The sequence below is a fragment of the Podospora pseudocomata genome, chromosome 3 (genome assembly GCF_035222375.1).
Source record: "Podospora pseudocomata strain CBS 415.72m chromosome 3, whole genome shotgun sequence".
Classification (NCBI taxonomy): domain Eukaryota; kingdom Fungi; phylum Ascomycota; class Sordariomycetes; order Sordariales; family Podosporaceae; genus Podospora; species Podospora pseudocomata.
The window spans coordinates 2,752,285-2,765,041 of record NC_085887.1 but is presented as its reverse complement, the minus strand read 5'-3'; the positions used below and the strand labels follow the sequence as shown (position 1 = coordinate 2,765,041).

At 54.1% G+C, this 12,757-nt stretch overlaps 6 protein-coding genes across 6 annotated transcripts; 4 read left to right on the top strand and 2 right to left on the bottom strand.

Annotated features, from left to right (window-relative positions):
- Positions 1-234: 234 nt before the first annotated feature.
- On the top strand, positions 235-699 carry QC762_307775 (uncharacterized protein; the record flags this gene model as incomplete). The annotated part of the gene is made up of 2 exons (XM_062889074.1): positions 235-462; positions 535-699. The coding sequence occupies 2 exons, from the start codon at positions 235-237 to the stop codon at positions 697-699; spliced, it is 393 nt and encodes a 130-aa protein (XP_062745019.1).
- Positions 700-1,106: 407 nt separating this feature from the next.
- Positions 1,107-2,606, bottom strand: rhp57 (DNA repair protein rhp57; the record flags this gene model as incomplete). The annotated part of the gene is made up of 1 exon (XM_062889073.1): positions 1,107-2,606. The coding sequence occupies one exon, from the start codon at positions 2,604-2,606 to the stop codon at positions 1,107-1,109; it is 1,500 nt and encodes a 499-aa protein (XP_062745018.1).
- Positions 2,607-2,946: 340 nt separating this feature from the next.
- Positions 2,947-5,569, top strand: QC762_307760 (uncharacterized protein; the record flags this gene model as incomplete). Its single annotated transcript, XM_062889072.1, has 3 exons — positions 2,947-3,602; positions 3,655-3,859; positions 3,892-5,569. Exons 1-3 carry the CDS (start codon positions 3,365-3,367, stop codon positions 5,567-5,569), a joined length of 2,121 nt encoding a protein of 706 aa, XP_062745017.1. The 5' UTR covers positions 2,947-3,364.
- Positions 5,570-6,369: 800 nt separating this feature from the next.
- RPS8A (ribosomal protein S8A) lies at positions 6,370-7,845 on the top strand. The gene is made up of 4 exons (XM_062889071.1): positions 6,370-6,703; positions 6,789-6,796; positions 7,038-7,220; positions 7,276-7,845. Exons 1-4 carry the CDS (start codon positions 6,648-6,650, stop codon positions 7,638-7,640), a joined length of 612 nt encoding a protein of 203 aa, XP_062745016.1. The 5' UTR covers positions 6,370-6,647; the 3' UTR covers positions 7,641-7,845.
- A 363-nt stretch (positions 7,846-8,208) lies between these two features.
- On the bottom strand, positions 8,209-10,884 carry mcl1 (DNA polymerase alpha accessory factor Mcl1; the record flags this gene model as incomplete). The annotated part of the gene is made up of 2 exons (XM_062889070.1): positions 8,209-8,973; positions 9,046-10,884. The coding sequence occupies 2 exons, from the start codon at positions 10,882-10,884 to the stop codon at positions 8,209-8,211; spliced, it is 2,604 nt and encodes an 867-aa protein (XP_062745015.1).
- Positions 10,885-11,377: 493 nt separating this feature from the next.
- On the top strand, positions 11,378-12,699 carry QC762_307730 (uncharacterized protein; the record flags this gene model as incomplete). Its single annotated transcript, XM_062889069.1, has 3 exons — positions 11,378-11,415; positions 11,490-11,637; positions 11,710-12,699. 3 exons carry the CDS (start codon positions 11,378-11,380, stop codon positions 12,697-12,699), a joined length of 1,176 nt encoding a protein of 391 aa, XP_062745014.1.
- Positions 12,700-12,757: the final 58 nt, after the last annotated feature.

Below are 12,757 nucleotides of genomic sequence, written 5' to 3'. Positions count from 1 at the left end.
ATGGCAACTCATCCTCAATTTCATCACTATAGTGTGTATGGCCGAGCCCTTCAACAACAAGTGGAACAAGGAGGACTCCAACAAGAACAAGGACGTGACCTCTACCCTCAAGCAGGAGTCATGAGAGGTCAAACCGCCAATCAAAGAGACGACAGCTCCCTCTGAAGCCAAGACAGAGGGAACGGGGGACAGCAATATGGTGATTTCTACAACAACGAGAGAAAGAGGGAGGCGATGGCGTTTAATGATGCCCTGCGTGCGGTTGATGGGGGAGAGGGTCATGATGCTGTTGCGGAGAAGTATGCCGGGGAGATTCATGGGACGGCACAGACTGGGAAGGACAAGGGTGAGGATGTGGAGATTGTTGAGGGTGAGGGGGGATTGCGTATGAAGTTTGAGAAGATGAAGTTGACTCGGGATGGGGAGGTCTGGCTAGAGGTGGAGGATGAGGGGAGCGGTGAGGAGAGTGACGATGGTGAGGAGAGTGACGATGGTGAGGAGAGTGACGATGGTGAGGAGAGTGACGATGGTGAGGAGAGTGACGATGGTGAGGAGAGTGACGATGGTGAGGGGGATGAGGATGAGGATGAAGATGGCGATGAGGAGTGGCAAGAGGACGATGTGGAGTACTATGAGGAGTCTGAGGAGTACTATGATGATGATTATGAAGATTACGGTGAGTGGGATTTGGTTGGATAAAAAATGAAAATAAAACACCAAAACAACCCATGCAGCATCTTATCATCGAATATTAAGAATAAAAAAATATATCAAGAGGAATTATCTCTGATTACTCTTCTCAAAATTTGGCCTGGCAGTGATGTCTTCTTTCCCAACCTTAGCCTGGCAATATGTATCCATCCACGTGGTGGGTAAAAAATAACTGATATTGCAAGTCGGTACAATGTGTAGTTATTCTTAACCTATGCTTTTTAAAAGAAGAATAGGCTTTTAAAAGATGGTCAAGAGGTCTGAAAGGATAATCAAGAGGCCTATTGATTACTTTTGAGCCCTGTTTCAGTGTTTTATAGTGCCAGTCTTTTTGTCCACAACGTGCCATCCAAATAAAATTTATCCATACTCTTTCCCAAAGCCCTTTGGCAGTATTATGCAATATTCCCTTTGTTAATCCTCCCCGCATCAACAACCCTCACACCCCCTTTCCAAACCTCAAACTCCACCGGCCCCCCTCCCTTCTTCTTGCCACCCCTCCCACTGACATCAGAAGCCGGCGCATTAACCCCCCAAACAACCTTCATCCACCTCCTCCACCCCTTCATCGCCCCCATCCCCTCCACAGTCCCAACATGATCCCCATACCCATAATTAACCGGCCTCCTGAACAGCGCTATCCTCCCGGATATCTGCGTCGACCAGACAAGCCCCAAACTCGGCGTCTTCAACGGGTAGTCCAGCGATGGGTTGTCACCCCAGCCGGTAAACCACTTTTGCTGGTGATCCAGCGATAACGCAGGATGAGCATTAATCTCAACTTCTGGATCGGGATACTCGGGGTTTAACTGCGGCTGTGGCGGTGGCGGTGGCGGTGGGATTGGTATTGCCTCCGCCGGTCGGGATCTTGATGCCAACGGTGACTCCTGTGATTGTTTCCCCAACCCATGTGGGAAAGGTGCCTTGAGTGATGATGCTGGTGTCTTGGAGGGGACAGGAGCAGGTGTCTTGAGCCCGGCGGTGCCTGAGAAACGATCGGCTACTTGGTTGGAGACCACCACCGCGAGGTTGTACTTTTCTGCTAAATCCTTGAGGTGCATTCCCAACTTGATGAGCTCGTTGGTCCTCGCGCCCATGTTGGAGGAGAGGTTGGAGTTGGCGGTGGGGCGCTCGAATTCGGCGCGGTAGTTGGCTGCTACTGAGTCGATGATCAAGAGGCCGACGTTGCGGCGGGCGATTTCCACCGGGGCTTGGTAGGTGAGGATGTGGTCTTGGGATTCGAGGTCGGGGGTGGTGGTGCTGATTATTTTGTCGAGGGTTGGGCGGCCAGACCGTGGGAGGGTGGAGAAAAATGGGTTTTCGGTGATCATTTGGGAGAGGCGGCGGGTTGAGAGGGGGGCTTCGGTGCTGATGTAGAGAGCTGGCCGGGAGAGGCCGTGGGGAGGGGGGAGTTGCACGGCAAGGAGGAGGGTGAGGAGGAATTGGGTTTTGCCGGCGGCGGATTCACCCGTGATTTCGGTGATGTGGCCGGTGGGAATGCCGCCCCCGAGGGCGAGGTCCAGGTGGGGGTCGAGGGTGCTGATTGTGATCCATTGGGAGGAGAGGGTGTCAGCCGTGTGCTTTAGGTGACTGGTTTCATGGTGATGATGTGGTGGTGGTTCAGTGTTGGACTGTACATCGTCATGTTGTTGTTGTTGTTGTTGTTGTAATGGTGGTGGTGGTGGTGGGTCTGCAACACCAAGATCGGTGTGTAGGGCGTTCAAGATGGCATCACATAATCGCTTCACATTTGGCAGCTTGGTTCTGGTTTCTATTTCAGCAGGATCTAGGGTCAGGAGGTCGGCGGTGGTGTACCCGCGTGACTCGAGAGCTGAGATGAGGCCGCCAAACTGTTTGACTGGGAATTCTGGCAGGACTCGCAGCAGGTCTGTCATGGTTTGAAGATGTGGACCTTTTGATAAATTGATATCGATACTATCAAAATCAGAGAATCAGGCAACGGAGGACGTCTGCTCGGCACCGATGGTGGGGCCGTTCGATCTGGCGTGCAGTGCGGAGCTTGGCAGGGCCCCCGCCGTTCCTCATTCCTCACTGGGCCTAGCGTCTTTCCAAGAGCCGGGAATCGCTGCAGGGATATTTCTGGGGGCAGTGAAATTAAAGGAAGGGTCTCTGCATGTTTCTGTTTCTTGGATGCATGGCGCCAGGCACAGCTTTTCTTCACTTCATCAACCCCTGAGATCGACATGGCCCGCATCTTCAGAGCTTCATAAAAACAACTTGTTTGCTCCAACGTTTCCCACACCGCATTACAATGGAATGGCCGGCCGTAGCACAAACACCCCGTAGGTACATGCAATAAACAAGTCCTCCCAGGTTGCTGGGAGCCATCTTTCGTCAATCCTGTGTCCCGTGTGCGCTGTCATCTGCTGGTGGTGGTTCCCCATCCTTGCCCGCCAATGTCTCACACCCCAGTCTCCCTCCCGCTTCCCACACGGAGTCCTCTTTTTAAACATCTCCTACCCATGGCACATGTCTGCCGATCACCTCTGACCCGGAAAGGAGTGCGTCTTTTCTTGTGCCTGCTGGCCGGCACCGTAATGCCAAACCCGCTCTGACTTATGCTTTCTCTTCTTCCCAACCGTCACTGTCACCGTCGCTTGTGATTCAGGTGACGCAAGCCAGCAAGCGAAAGATGAAGATGAGGATATCTACTTTTTGTCAGCTCGCCTTCTTTGGCATTTCGGTCGAGGGACTGGCCTTTCCAGGTCCCCAGCCAACCGGTGTCATTGCCGTGGAAGACAGTCTTGGGTGGACGCCGAAACCAACAGAAGCTCCGGCTGTGAACGCGCTGCTGCGACGTCAGAATGGCAGGCCTTCAAACTACATCGCCGCTCCCGATAACACTTGCGGCTATCTCGACGGCAACAAACGTGTGTATAGCTCTGGATCACCGTGTATGAAGATGGTGCTAACTATTTCTAGGTGACCCATTGACCTGCCCGGACGAACAGCAATGTATCTTCATCACGGCTTCAGGCAGATCTCCGGCTGGAGTAGGCTGCTGCGGCAATGGAGGCTGCAACTTCCACACAGCCTGTCTGGACAGGAAGGACCTCAAGGACTGTGATGAGGATTGCCAGGCGGATCCTCAAATCCTCAAGTGGCATGTAGCATTACGTGAGATGATGTGTTGGATCGGTTGTACTGACTGTCTCGTAGTTCGGCGTTCGGAAAGCAACTGTGCAACACCATCAGCTATGAGCTTGGAGCAGTCGACTATTACTGCAGTATCTTCAGGCAGAGAAGCATCGAGGAAGCTGATACGACTCATGTGGGCCAGAAGACGAGAACCATGTCTACCATCACTCCAACCCGCACTTCAACTCGGCGCACAACCACTGCTGTCAGGAGCAGCAGCAGTTCATCGCAGTCGTCAGGGTCGAGCTCGTCATCGGAGACGGAGACGGAAACGTCAGCTACGGATAGATCACTCGAGACAGCCTCATCCAGTGTCGATACCGCCCCCGCAGCCACTTCGTCCGATGCTGCCGCTGTGGTCCCGGCCGAGAGTTCTTCGTCCAACGCCGGTGCTATCGCGGGAGGTGTCATTGGTGCTATCGGAGCTATCGCGCTCATTGCGTTTGCATTCATTTTTTTCCGTCGCCGGAAGAGAGAGCAGGAAGGCCAGACGCAGATTCCGGATGGGCCTCCTCAACCCCCCATGTATCAGCAGCCATCTGCGCAACCGCCATCTCAACCGCAAACTTACCAGCAATCGGCTCCACCGCCACAACACTCCACATACGCACACTCCCAAGCTACTACATATCAGCAATCTTCTTACCAGCCATCGCAATACGATCAGCAGCAACCATCCGCCTACCAACAGCAGCAACCATCAGCTTATCAGCAACAGCAACCATCGGATTACCAGCAACAACTGCCACCACAGCCTGTCCCGGTCGTGTCGCCCTTCTCAGACCCTCCGCGCCAACACCAAAGCCAGTCCGAAACACCTTCTTTTACCTCGATTTCTTCATCGTCTGCAGCATCCGCCATCCCGCCGCCACTCAAGCTTTCTTCTGCTACGACAACGCCCTATCTGCAACAAGCAACCCCGGCTCAGTTTTCTCCTCTCTCTGGTACCACCATCGCCGCTCTAGCCACCATCCCCGATACGCAAAAGTCGGCTCATCATAACTACCCCCCGCCTGAGAAATCGCCAAACTACTACCCAGCTCCGAGCCCCATGTCGACACCAGCCGCTTCTCCACGGTTCTCTTTTGACGGTATCCCTCCAGCGCCCCAGCCTCTCCAGCCGTACCGACCGGAGTCTGCTGCCTATCCGAACCAGCCACAGTATCAGCCCAGGCAGTACAAGCCCTTCGTTCCCCAAACCAGCGCAACTTACATGCCCAGCGCCAATGACACCATGGACTCGCCGGTGTCCGCTTATAACGCACTACCAGTGAGCCCCGTCTCAGCATTGGGATCCCACCCCATGGACGACATACCTGTGGTTTTGGCGACCGCAACGGCAGGGACAAGGAGGCAGCCGAGCGTGAGGAGAGGAAGCGGGGAGAAGGGTGGTGCCGTACCGCTTGTTTTGCAACCTGGTCTGGGAGCGCAAAGATTTGCCCCTGGCACTGTGAAGCAGGTTACAGTCCAGAGGGGTATGTCTAGACGTGGTCAGAATCCAAAGTCGCCTTCGCCAGTGCAGCAACAAGAGGGACAGCAGCCAACCCAGAGCCCGGTCGTGTTGCCGGCTCAGCCAAATCAGCCCCAAGCACCAATAGGGGCGGAGGACAAGAATCAGCAGGAAAAGCAACCCCAGGTTAACGATCAAGAGGTCCCGAAACCAGATCAGGAGGTGACACAGGAGAAAGAGCCACAATAAACTAGGAACGTTGCGGCTGCTACGTCATGAGATTAGGGGATTTTCAGGTTGGAATGATTTGTATGAGGAAAGAAAAAGACGTCGAGGAGAAAGACGTCGCGGATACCCCCTTGTTTTGCGTATGATTTATTTCTTTGGAGAGACTATTTGTCTCCTCCCTGATTTTTGGGCCTTTTTGCTGCCTGGGACACATCTGATGAAGATTGGATTGATTTCATTGAACTAACTTTCACCGTACATACTTACGAACTTTTTTTAACATATGCATACACTTACATAGATGTGTAGCTCAGAGACTGGAGTTGAGAGACTTGCCAGAGCTTACAATTCAGATTGAAGCATTGCTTCAATGTTACCTTTTACTATGACCGAAATCTATCTCTGGTCGTAGGCTCCAACTTCGATTGATGGCAGTGATGTACAAGCTTTCAATGCCCCCTCTGTGCTTCGTTGTGGAGAGCGAAAGGACTGTCACTACCGTATGGCATGGGACAAGTGTTTCCTTATCGTAATTAGTGACTGCAGATTGGTGACATCAACTCAGGCTCGATCACAGATGACAGACTCCGCGAGGCTTTCTGCTTGAAGGGGCCTCCTGGGAGCCATCATTGCCAAACCCAACCCTCCACATGGTTGTTTACCCAAATTTGACAGGCATCTTGGCGCAATTGGACTGTAAGGCTTGGCAGGGCCAGCGACAAAGCGGGCCTTCTTCCCCACCAATTCTTCGGTTGGCCCGTGCTTTCTCTATTAGGGCTCCACAGCACGGACCCGGCCCTACAATGTCGCCGATTTTTTTCGCCCACAGTTTGCAAAAACATATCGCGCCTTGCCCCGACCTTTCCACAACCGTTCAGTAGTCAACGACCAACGACGTAAGTAACCACCACGATACCCATTGCCCTCGACCAGCCCGACGGAATTAGAAGCGAGAGCCGATATCTGCAGATTCGAAAAGATTCAATCTTCCGAGAATTTGCAGCCCTGCTCAACCTTCGACTCCCGCCGCGAAATATCCACCATCGACCGGCATCACGAACAATTTTGCTAACCCGACCTCACAACAGAAACCGGCAAGATGGGTATCTCTCGTGACTCTCGGCATAAGCGCTCCCACACCGGTGCCAAGCGGGCGTATGTTCAATCCCCTTCCTTTTGTCCTCCTGGCTGGTGTCGATGGAATCCAAGATGGCGGTTGCTAACTTATCTCGTGCTGCAGTTTCTACCGTATGTCCTAACTTCCTCCCGTTTCCTAATCATAATACATTTGCCCCTCGACACCTGGGGGCACTCGAAGGTCCGCATGGAGGTTCCTGTGGTGGTTCACACACTGGGTGCTTGTCTTGCTTCTCGTGAGGAGCGGAGAGGTGACTGTGTCGTGGGCCGTCACAGGAACTAGCAACCCATCGCGTTCTGAGCCTGTCATCGCACACTAGGAATGAAAGCAATTTCTGACAGTAGCGAACAGGGAAGAAGAGAGCCTTCGAGCTTGGTCGCCAGCCCGCCAACACCCGTATCGGTGCCAAGCGCATCCACACCGTTCGCACCCGCGGTGGTAACCACAAGTACCGCGCTCTTCGTCTCGACTCTGGTAACTTTGCCTGGGCTTCCGAGGGTACCACCCGCAAGACCCGTGTCATCGTTGTCGCCTGTATGTTCTTCCCAAAATCTGAAGACCTTGAGTTTCAGACACTGACCTCTGCTAGACCACCCTTCCAACAACGAGCTTGTCCGCACCAACACCCTGACCAAGTCCGCCGTCGTCCAGATCGATGCCGCTCCTTTCCGTCAGTGGTACGAGGCCCACTATGGCCAGCCCCTCGGCCGTAGACGCCAGCAGAAGCAGGGTCAAACCGTTGAGGAGGTGAAGAAGTCCAAGTCTGTTGAGAAGAAGCAGGCTGCCCGCTTCGCCGCCGGTGGCAAGGTCGACCCCGCTCTCGAGAAGCAGTTCGAGGCCGGTCGTCTCTACGCCGTCATCGCCTCCCGCCCCGGCCAGTCCGGCCGTGCCGATGGCTACATCCTCGAGGGTGAGGAGCTCGCTTTCTACCAGCGCAAGATCCACCACAAGTAAGCGTCACGCTTGCGTGTGAGGACAAAAAAGGACAAATAGGGTCTGAGCTCGGGTTCGCGTCGGTTTTCCCGCATGGTGTTGTCGTTTCAGGGCTGCCCATCTGCATTCGCCGGTAACAGGCACGGCGCGGGGATATCGGGGATATAGGGCAATGGAAAATGATATACCCACCAGTAGAGCGGTTCGCGCGAATAATCGAGCCAGGTCAAGCCATTTTTGTTTTGTGCCGTTGCTGTGTTATGTGATTTTCTCTTGGTGATTCTTCCTGTTGTGAAGTTGCAAGTGTCTACTTTGTTTTGAGTTGATAGAGTTCAAGACAGGCTTGATTGGAAATCAACTGTCTATATAAATAAGTCTTCAAGAGCCAGGCTAGAGCAACTCCTCCCTCTACGAACTATCAACACGGATTTCTGACTAGCCAAATACCGAGACGGGCCCTTGATGAACACAAACAGAATCTTTTATACCATGCTTCTACTCGAACAACAGATAACTAGATACCCAATGCAATTCAATATCCATCGTTACTCATGTTCCCATCCTTCTTCTCTTCTTTTTTCCGTCACTTTCAAAAGTCACTCTCATCCCCACTCCCAAACCCTCTGTGATTATGCGTCGACATCCGCCCATCACTCCTACTCCTGATTTGTTTCCCCACCCTCTCCTCGCCATACTCCCTGATCTTCTCCCCCAGGACAGTCCGTCCATACCTCTCGGCAATCTTGCCCGCCGCCTCAATCATCTTCCCAGACGTGTCCCTCATGAGCTTGACAACCTCCAGCGCGCGCATACCCCTCTCCTCACCCCCCTCCCTGCACTCCACCGCCAGGAGCTGCAGTAACGTTTTATCAATCTCCAACGAAAGCCTAGACCGCAGCGCGCGTTGCGAGGCGGTTGATTGCGTGGCGTCTAGCAGGTCGTCGAGCTGGGAGGCTTGGATACTCTTCAGCATGAACCCTTGGATCAATTTATCACTCTCCCCGGTCGCGTCGTCCTCTCCATCCGAGTCTGAGGATTGATCGAGCATCATTTCATCGTCGTCGTTGGTGGGTTTTGAATTTTTAGGTTTGGGCGGTCCAGAAAGCGGGATGGAAAACTCGAATTCGGAGAGTAAAGGCCGGGGAAAGTAAGGGTACTGATCCCCTCCTTTTAGGATGATGCAATGGAATTTATTGTCCGCCACCGCGATGGGGAAGTAAGATTCCTTTTTTCGGCCCGAGGCGAGACGTGGGAGGAGAGAGGTTGACAAGAGGGGAACCCAGTAGGCGCGGGAGGGGAGGCGCCAGTGGAGGAGGGTTAGGAGGGTTCCTGTTGTGTCGTATATACATGGGTCCTATTACGCAGAGTTAGAAGGGCTGGGTGGTGGGAAAAAAAATAAAAAAAAAGGGGGGGCGGAGGGCCTTACGCCAACATCGGAAAAAAAGACTGATTTCAACGAGGCACCGTCCGGCAAGGCGACAATGTCTTCGTTTTGGCAGATTTCATCCCGCTTGATGTTGTAGATGGAGTACAAGAGCCTGGACATCCCGTCCGCGCCTACTGGGCCGTTGCCAATCGTCATGATGTAGTCGTTCCATCCCGCGCAGGTGACCACGGGGCTGGACTTGGGGCGGTAGACTCGGTAGGGAATCCCAAAGAGGGTGTACACCCGAACGTAATTCGCCGTGGTGGTGACAGTAATAAAATTCTCGCCTAGGGCCATGGCCAACACGGCTTCACCCTTCGGCAGGGAAATCCGCCAGTCATTTCTCTGCGTCCAGGTCTCGTGGGGACGGTAAAAGACCACAGCTGGGGCGTCGTCTTTTGGTGGGCAGGAGAACAAGGAGCCGGTGTTGGTGAGGCAGGCTTGGTCGTAGAGGAACGTGTCGGTGAAGTGGAAGTCGCGGTGGAATTCGTGGTCGTAGAATTCGACCGTGACAGTGTGGTGGCTGTCTTGGTCGACGGTCCAGATGAAGCCTATTAGGTTGAGGCAGAGGTACTTTCTGTTGCCGCGCCAGGGGGTGGAGCCAGGTTGGAAAGGGGGGTGGTGTTGGAGTTGGAGGGCATAGTTGGCTCGTTTGGAAGGGGGTTGGCCGTCGGTGGTGTCGTCTGCGGGACGCTTTCGGCCGGTGTTGAGCGCATAGCCCGCACCGTCGTCGTCCACAACAAAGTCATCCTCCTCTACTACGTCATCATCAAGGAGGTCGTCGAAGCTATCTGGCGTACCAGCTCGGGGACGGCTAGGAAGGGGTTGTTTGTCGAGGCCATTGGAGATTCCTTCAAGGGGGTCGTGGATAAAAGGGGCTGGTTGCCGGGGGAGCTTGAGCATGGAAGCAAACTGCTCCGAGACGAACTCTGGGCTGATGAACACTTCTCCATTAGAGGTAGTGAAGGAGGCCAGGTTTTTGGTTGGGTGCCAAGCGATGTCGACGACGTTGGGGTACTCATATCTGGCGATCACGCTCTGGTCCTTGGTGGACCAAATCAAGAGCTTCCTGTCCTTGCCGGCTGAGGCAAGCAACGCTCCGTTGGGAGACCAAGCAAGAGCTGTGACATCCCCCTCATGCCCGTTGGAAAACACCCTTTGCTTCTCCCAGTCATTCTTGGACACAACCTGAATATCCCTCGTAGGCGTGGGCACCGCAAAAGCACGGCCATCGGGGTGCCAGACCACCTTGGTCGAGGCCTCGGAGTCGGTCTGCACCCTGCCAATGACACCGTCCACCTTTCGAATAAGCTCGGGATGATCCGCCGTCAAAGAGTAAATGTAGATGATCCCATTGGTACATGAGACCGCAAGCATAGTGCCCTTGGGGTCGAACGAGATATGCTTCGTCTGCTCTCCATGCTCCTTCAGCGTAAGCAGGTTCGTGGTATCCTCCATGTTGACCAGCTTGACCGTAAGCTCGTCACTAGCAACAGCGCACCACTTGTCGTCTGGAGAGAGGGCAACATCGCGAACTGGGAGACTTGTCCGCGTCAGGAGGCGGTCAAACATGTTGGTCTCGAGCGAGTAGTAAGCGAGAGTGCCATCTTCCGAGCCGGCAACGAAGAACTTGTTGCTTGTTGATACCGCAACATTTTGTTCCTGGCAGTCGTCCACATTGTCAGGCTCGCCGTCTGAGCCGGTCTTGTACACACGAATGGTATTGTTGGAGCCGACAGTGACCAGCTTTGTTCCGTCTGGAGTGTAGGCACATTTCGTGGTGCCCGAGGTGTGGGCTGGGCGAGCCCTTGGTCGGGATGCGATGACCGACGACGCCATTGTGGTGTTTACTCTGAGTCGATCCGTTCTATTATCCCATAGATGAACCAGTAACTCAGCAGAGGTGTACTTGTCGTCGTCGTAGCAGTCCCCTGTGGATATCCAACTGACGGGGATGTTTGAGCAGCTGGGCGGTGAAAGTTGCGCCCCAGGAGAAACACCCGCTGAAAAGGAGACGCGTCTCACCGCGTTTCAATTTAGCGGTCGCGTTTCGCTGCTGTCGTGCCCCGCCTCAATTGGCCCGTGTCCCACTTACACTACACCACGCATCAAGCACTGTCAGCTGTCACCGCCTGGCATTTCCATCCCCTTCTGTCGGGCATGCACTGATCCACTGGTGACCACAGTTTACACTATCATGAACTGAAGGCAGCAGAATATACATCTTTCGGGTGGCCAAGCAGCTGTATTTCCAGATCTATAAGTCAGGGGCTGTTTTTCTCTTCCTTTGTCTCCTTTTTCCCAGTTCAAAATCGATAACTCCGCAGTCAAGATGCAGTCCTCAGACCCAGGTCACTTTTTCGAGACAGAGTGAGTTATCCAAACTGACAGGGGCCCCTATTCGTGAGTGTTTGGACCACGAGCTAACCTATACACCAACAAAGTGCAGAGCAGGCCACAAGGCAAAGAAGGGCGGCCAAGTCTGGCAACAAATACGGCAACCCCATCGTCTTGAAGTCCAAGATCCTCGCAGCTGTGCTGGACCCCAGATCCCCGTCTTCTGCTGTCTTGGTTGCCGAGTCTGCAGGAGCTGTGAGGAGGGTGGACTTTGAGGCAAGTGATTGGATTCCTTAGCAACCCACAGCATGTGCTGATAGTGAACAGGATCCTGAAAGCACCAAAACAGTCTATCGCGGCCCAACAACACCAGTCAGCTGTGTCACCGTCGGAGGCCCAAACAACGGGACACTCTTTGCTGGTGCATGGGACAAGTCAGTCTGGTCTTGGGACTTGGACACCAAGACACCAGGGAAAAAGTACATCGGCCACGCAGATTTTGTTAAAGCAGTCGTCTGCGCTAGGCTCCGAGGCAAAGACATCCTCATCAGCGGCGGCGCCGACAAAAAGATCATCGTCTGGGACATCACCTCCGGAGCCCGCCTCCACACCCTCAAAGACGATGTCGTCAACATGCTCAGCATCCAAGACCTAGCCGTCGACCACGCAGCCTCAACCGAATCCGAAATCTCCCTCATCAGTGCGAGCAGTGACCCGCATATTCGACGGTGGAAGATTCGGACCGACGGCTGGGAGCAGGTGGTCGAGGAGCTGCCCAATGCGCCCGGCACGGAAAGGCGGACAATTTTGGAGCACGAGACAACCGTCTACAAACTCGTACTCGACCACGACGGGGACGAGGTCGACTTGTGGACGTCGAGCGGAGACGGGACGGCCAAGTGCCTGTCGAGGATAAAGAACTTCAGCTGCGAGGACAGTTTTCAGCATGGGGATCATGTTCGCGCTGTGGCTGTCACGGACCAATGGGTGATCACGGCTGGGAGGGACGAGGACATCAAGTTCTGGGATCGGGCTTCGGGGAAGCTGTACTGCTCTCTGCTGGGGCACTATGATGAGGTTACTGAGCTGGTGCTCTTGAAGAATGCCAAGGGGTCGGCTGAGAGACTTTGCAGTGTTGGTATCGACGGCACTGTTCGGGTGTGGCCCTTGGCAAAGGCAGGTCTGGACACTTTGGTTGAAGAACAGAAGAAGCCTGTCGCGGAGGAAAAAAGGGAGGAAACTAAACCCGAGGGCCTGCTGAGTGCCGAAGAGGAAGCAGAGCTCGCTGCCCTGATGGAGGACGATGATGAAGAATAGAAAGTACCTCAAGCTTAGGCTCGGGCACGCCACCCTGGCTTGCAGTTCGTACCTTTTG

Bases quoted from the DNA above. Each gene is read 5' to 3' on its own strand.
- RPS8A (XM_062889071.1), top strand. From the start codon at position 6,648: ATGGGTATCTCTCGTGACTCTCGGCATAAGCGCTCCCACACCGGTGCC. The intron at 7,221-7,275 runs GTATGTTCTTCC...GACCTCTGCTAG, and splicing joins CCGTGTCATCGTTGTCGCCT to ACCACCCTTCCAACAACGAG.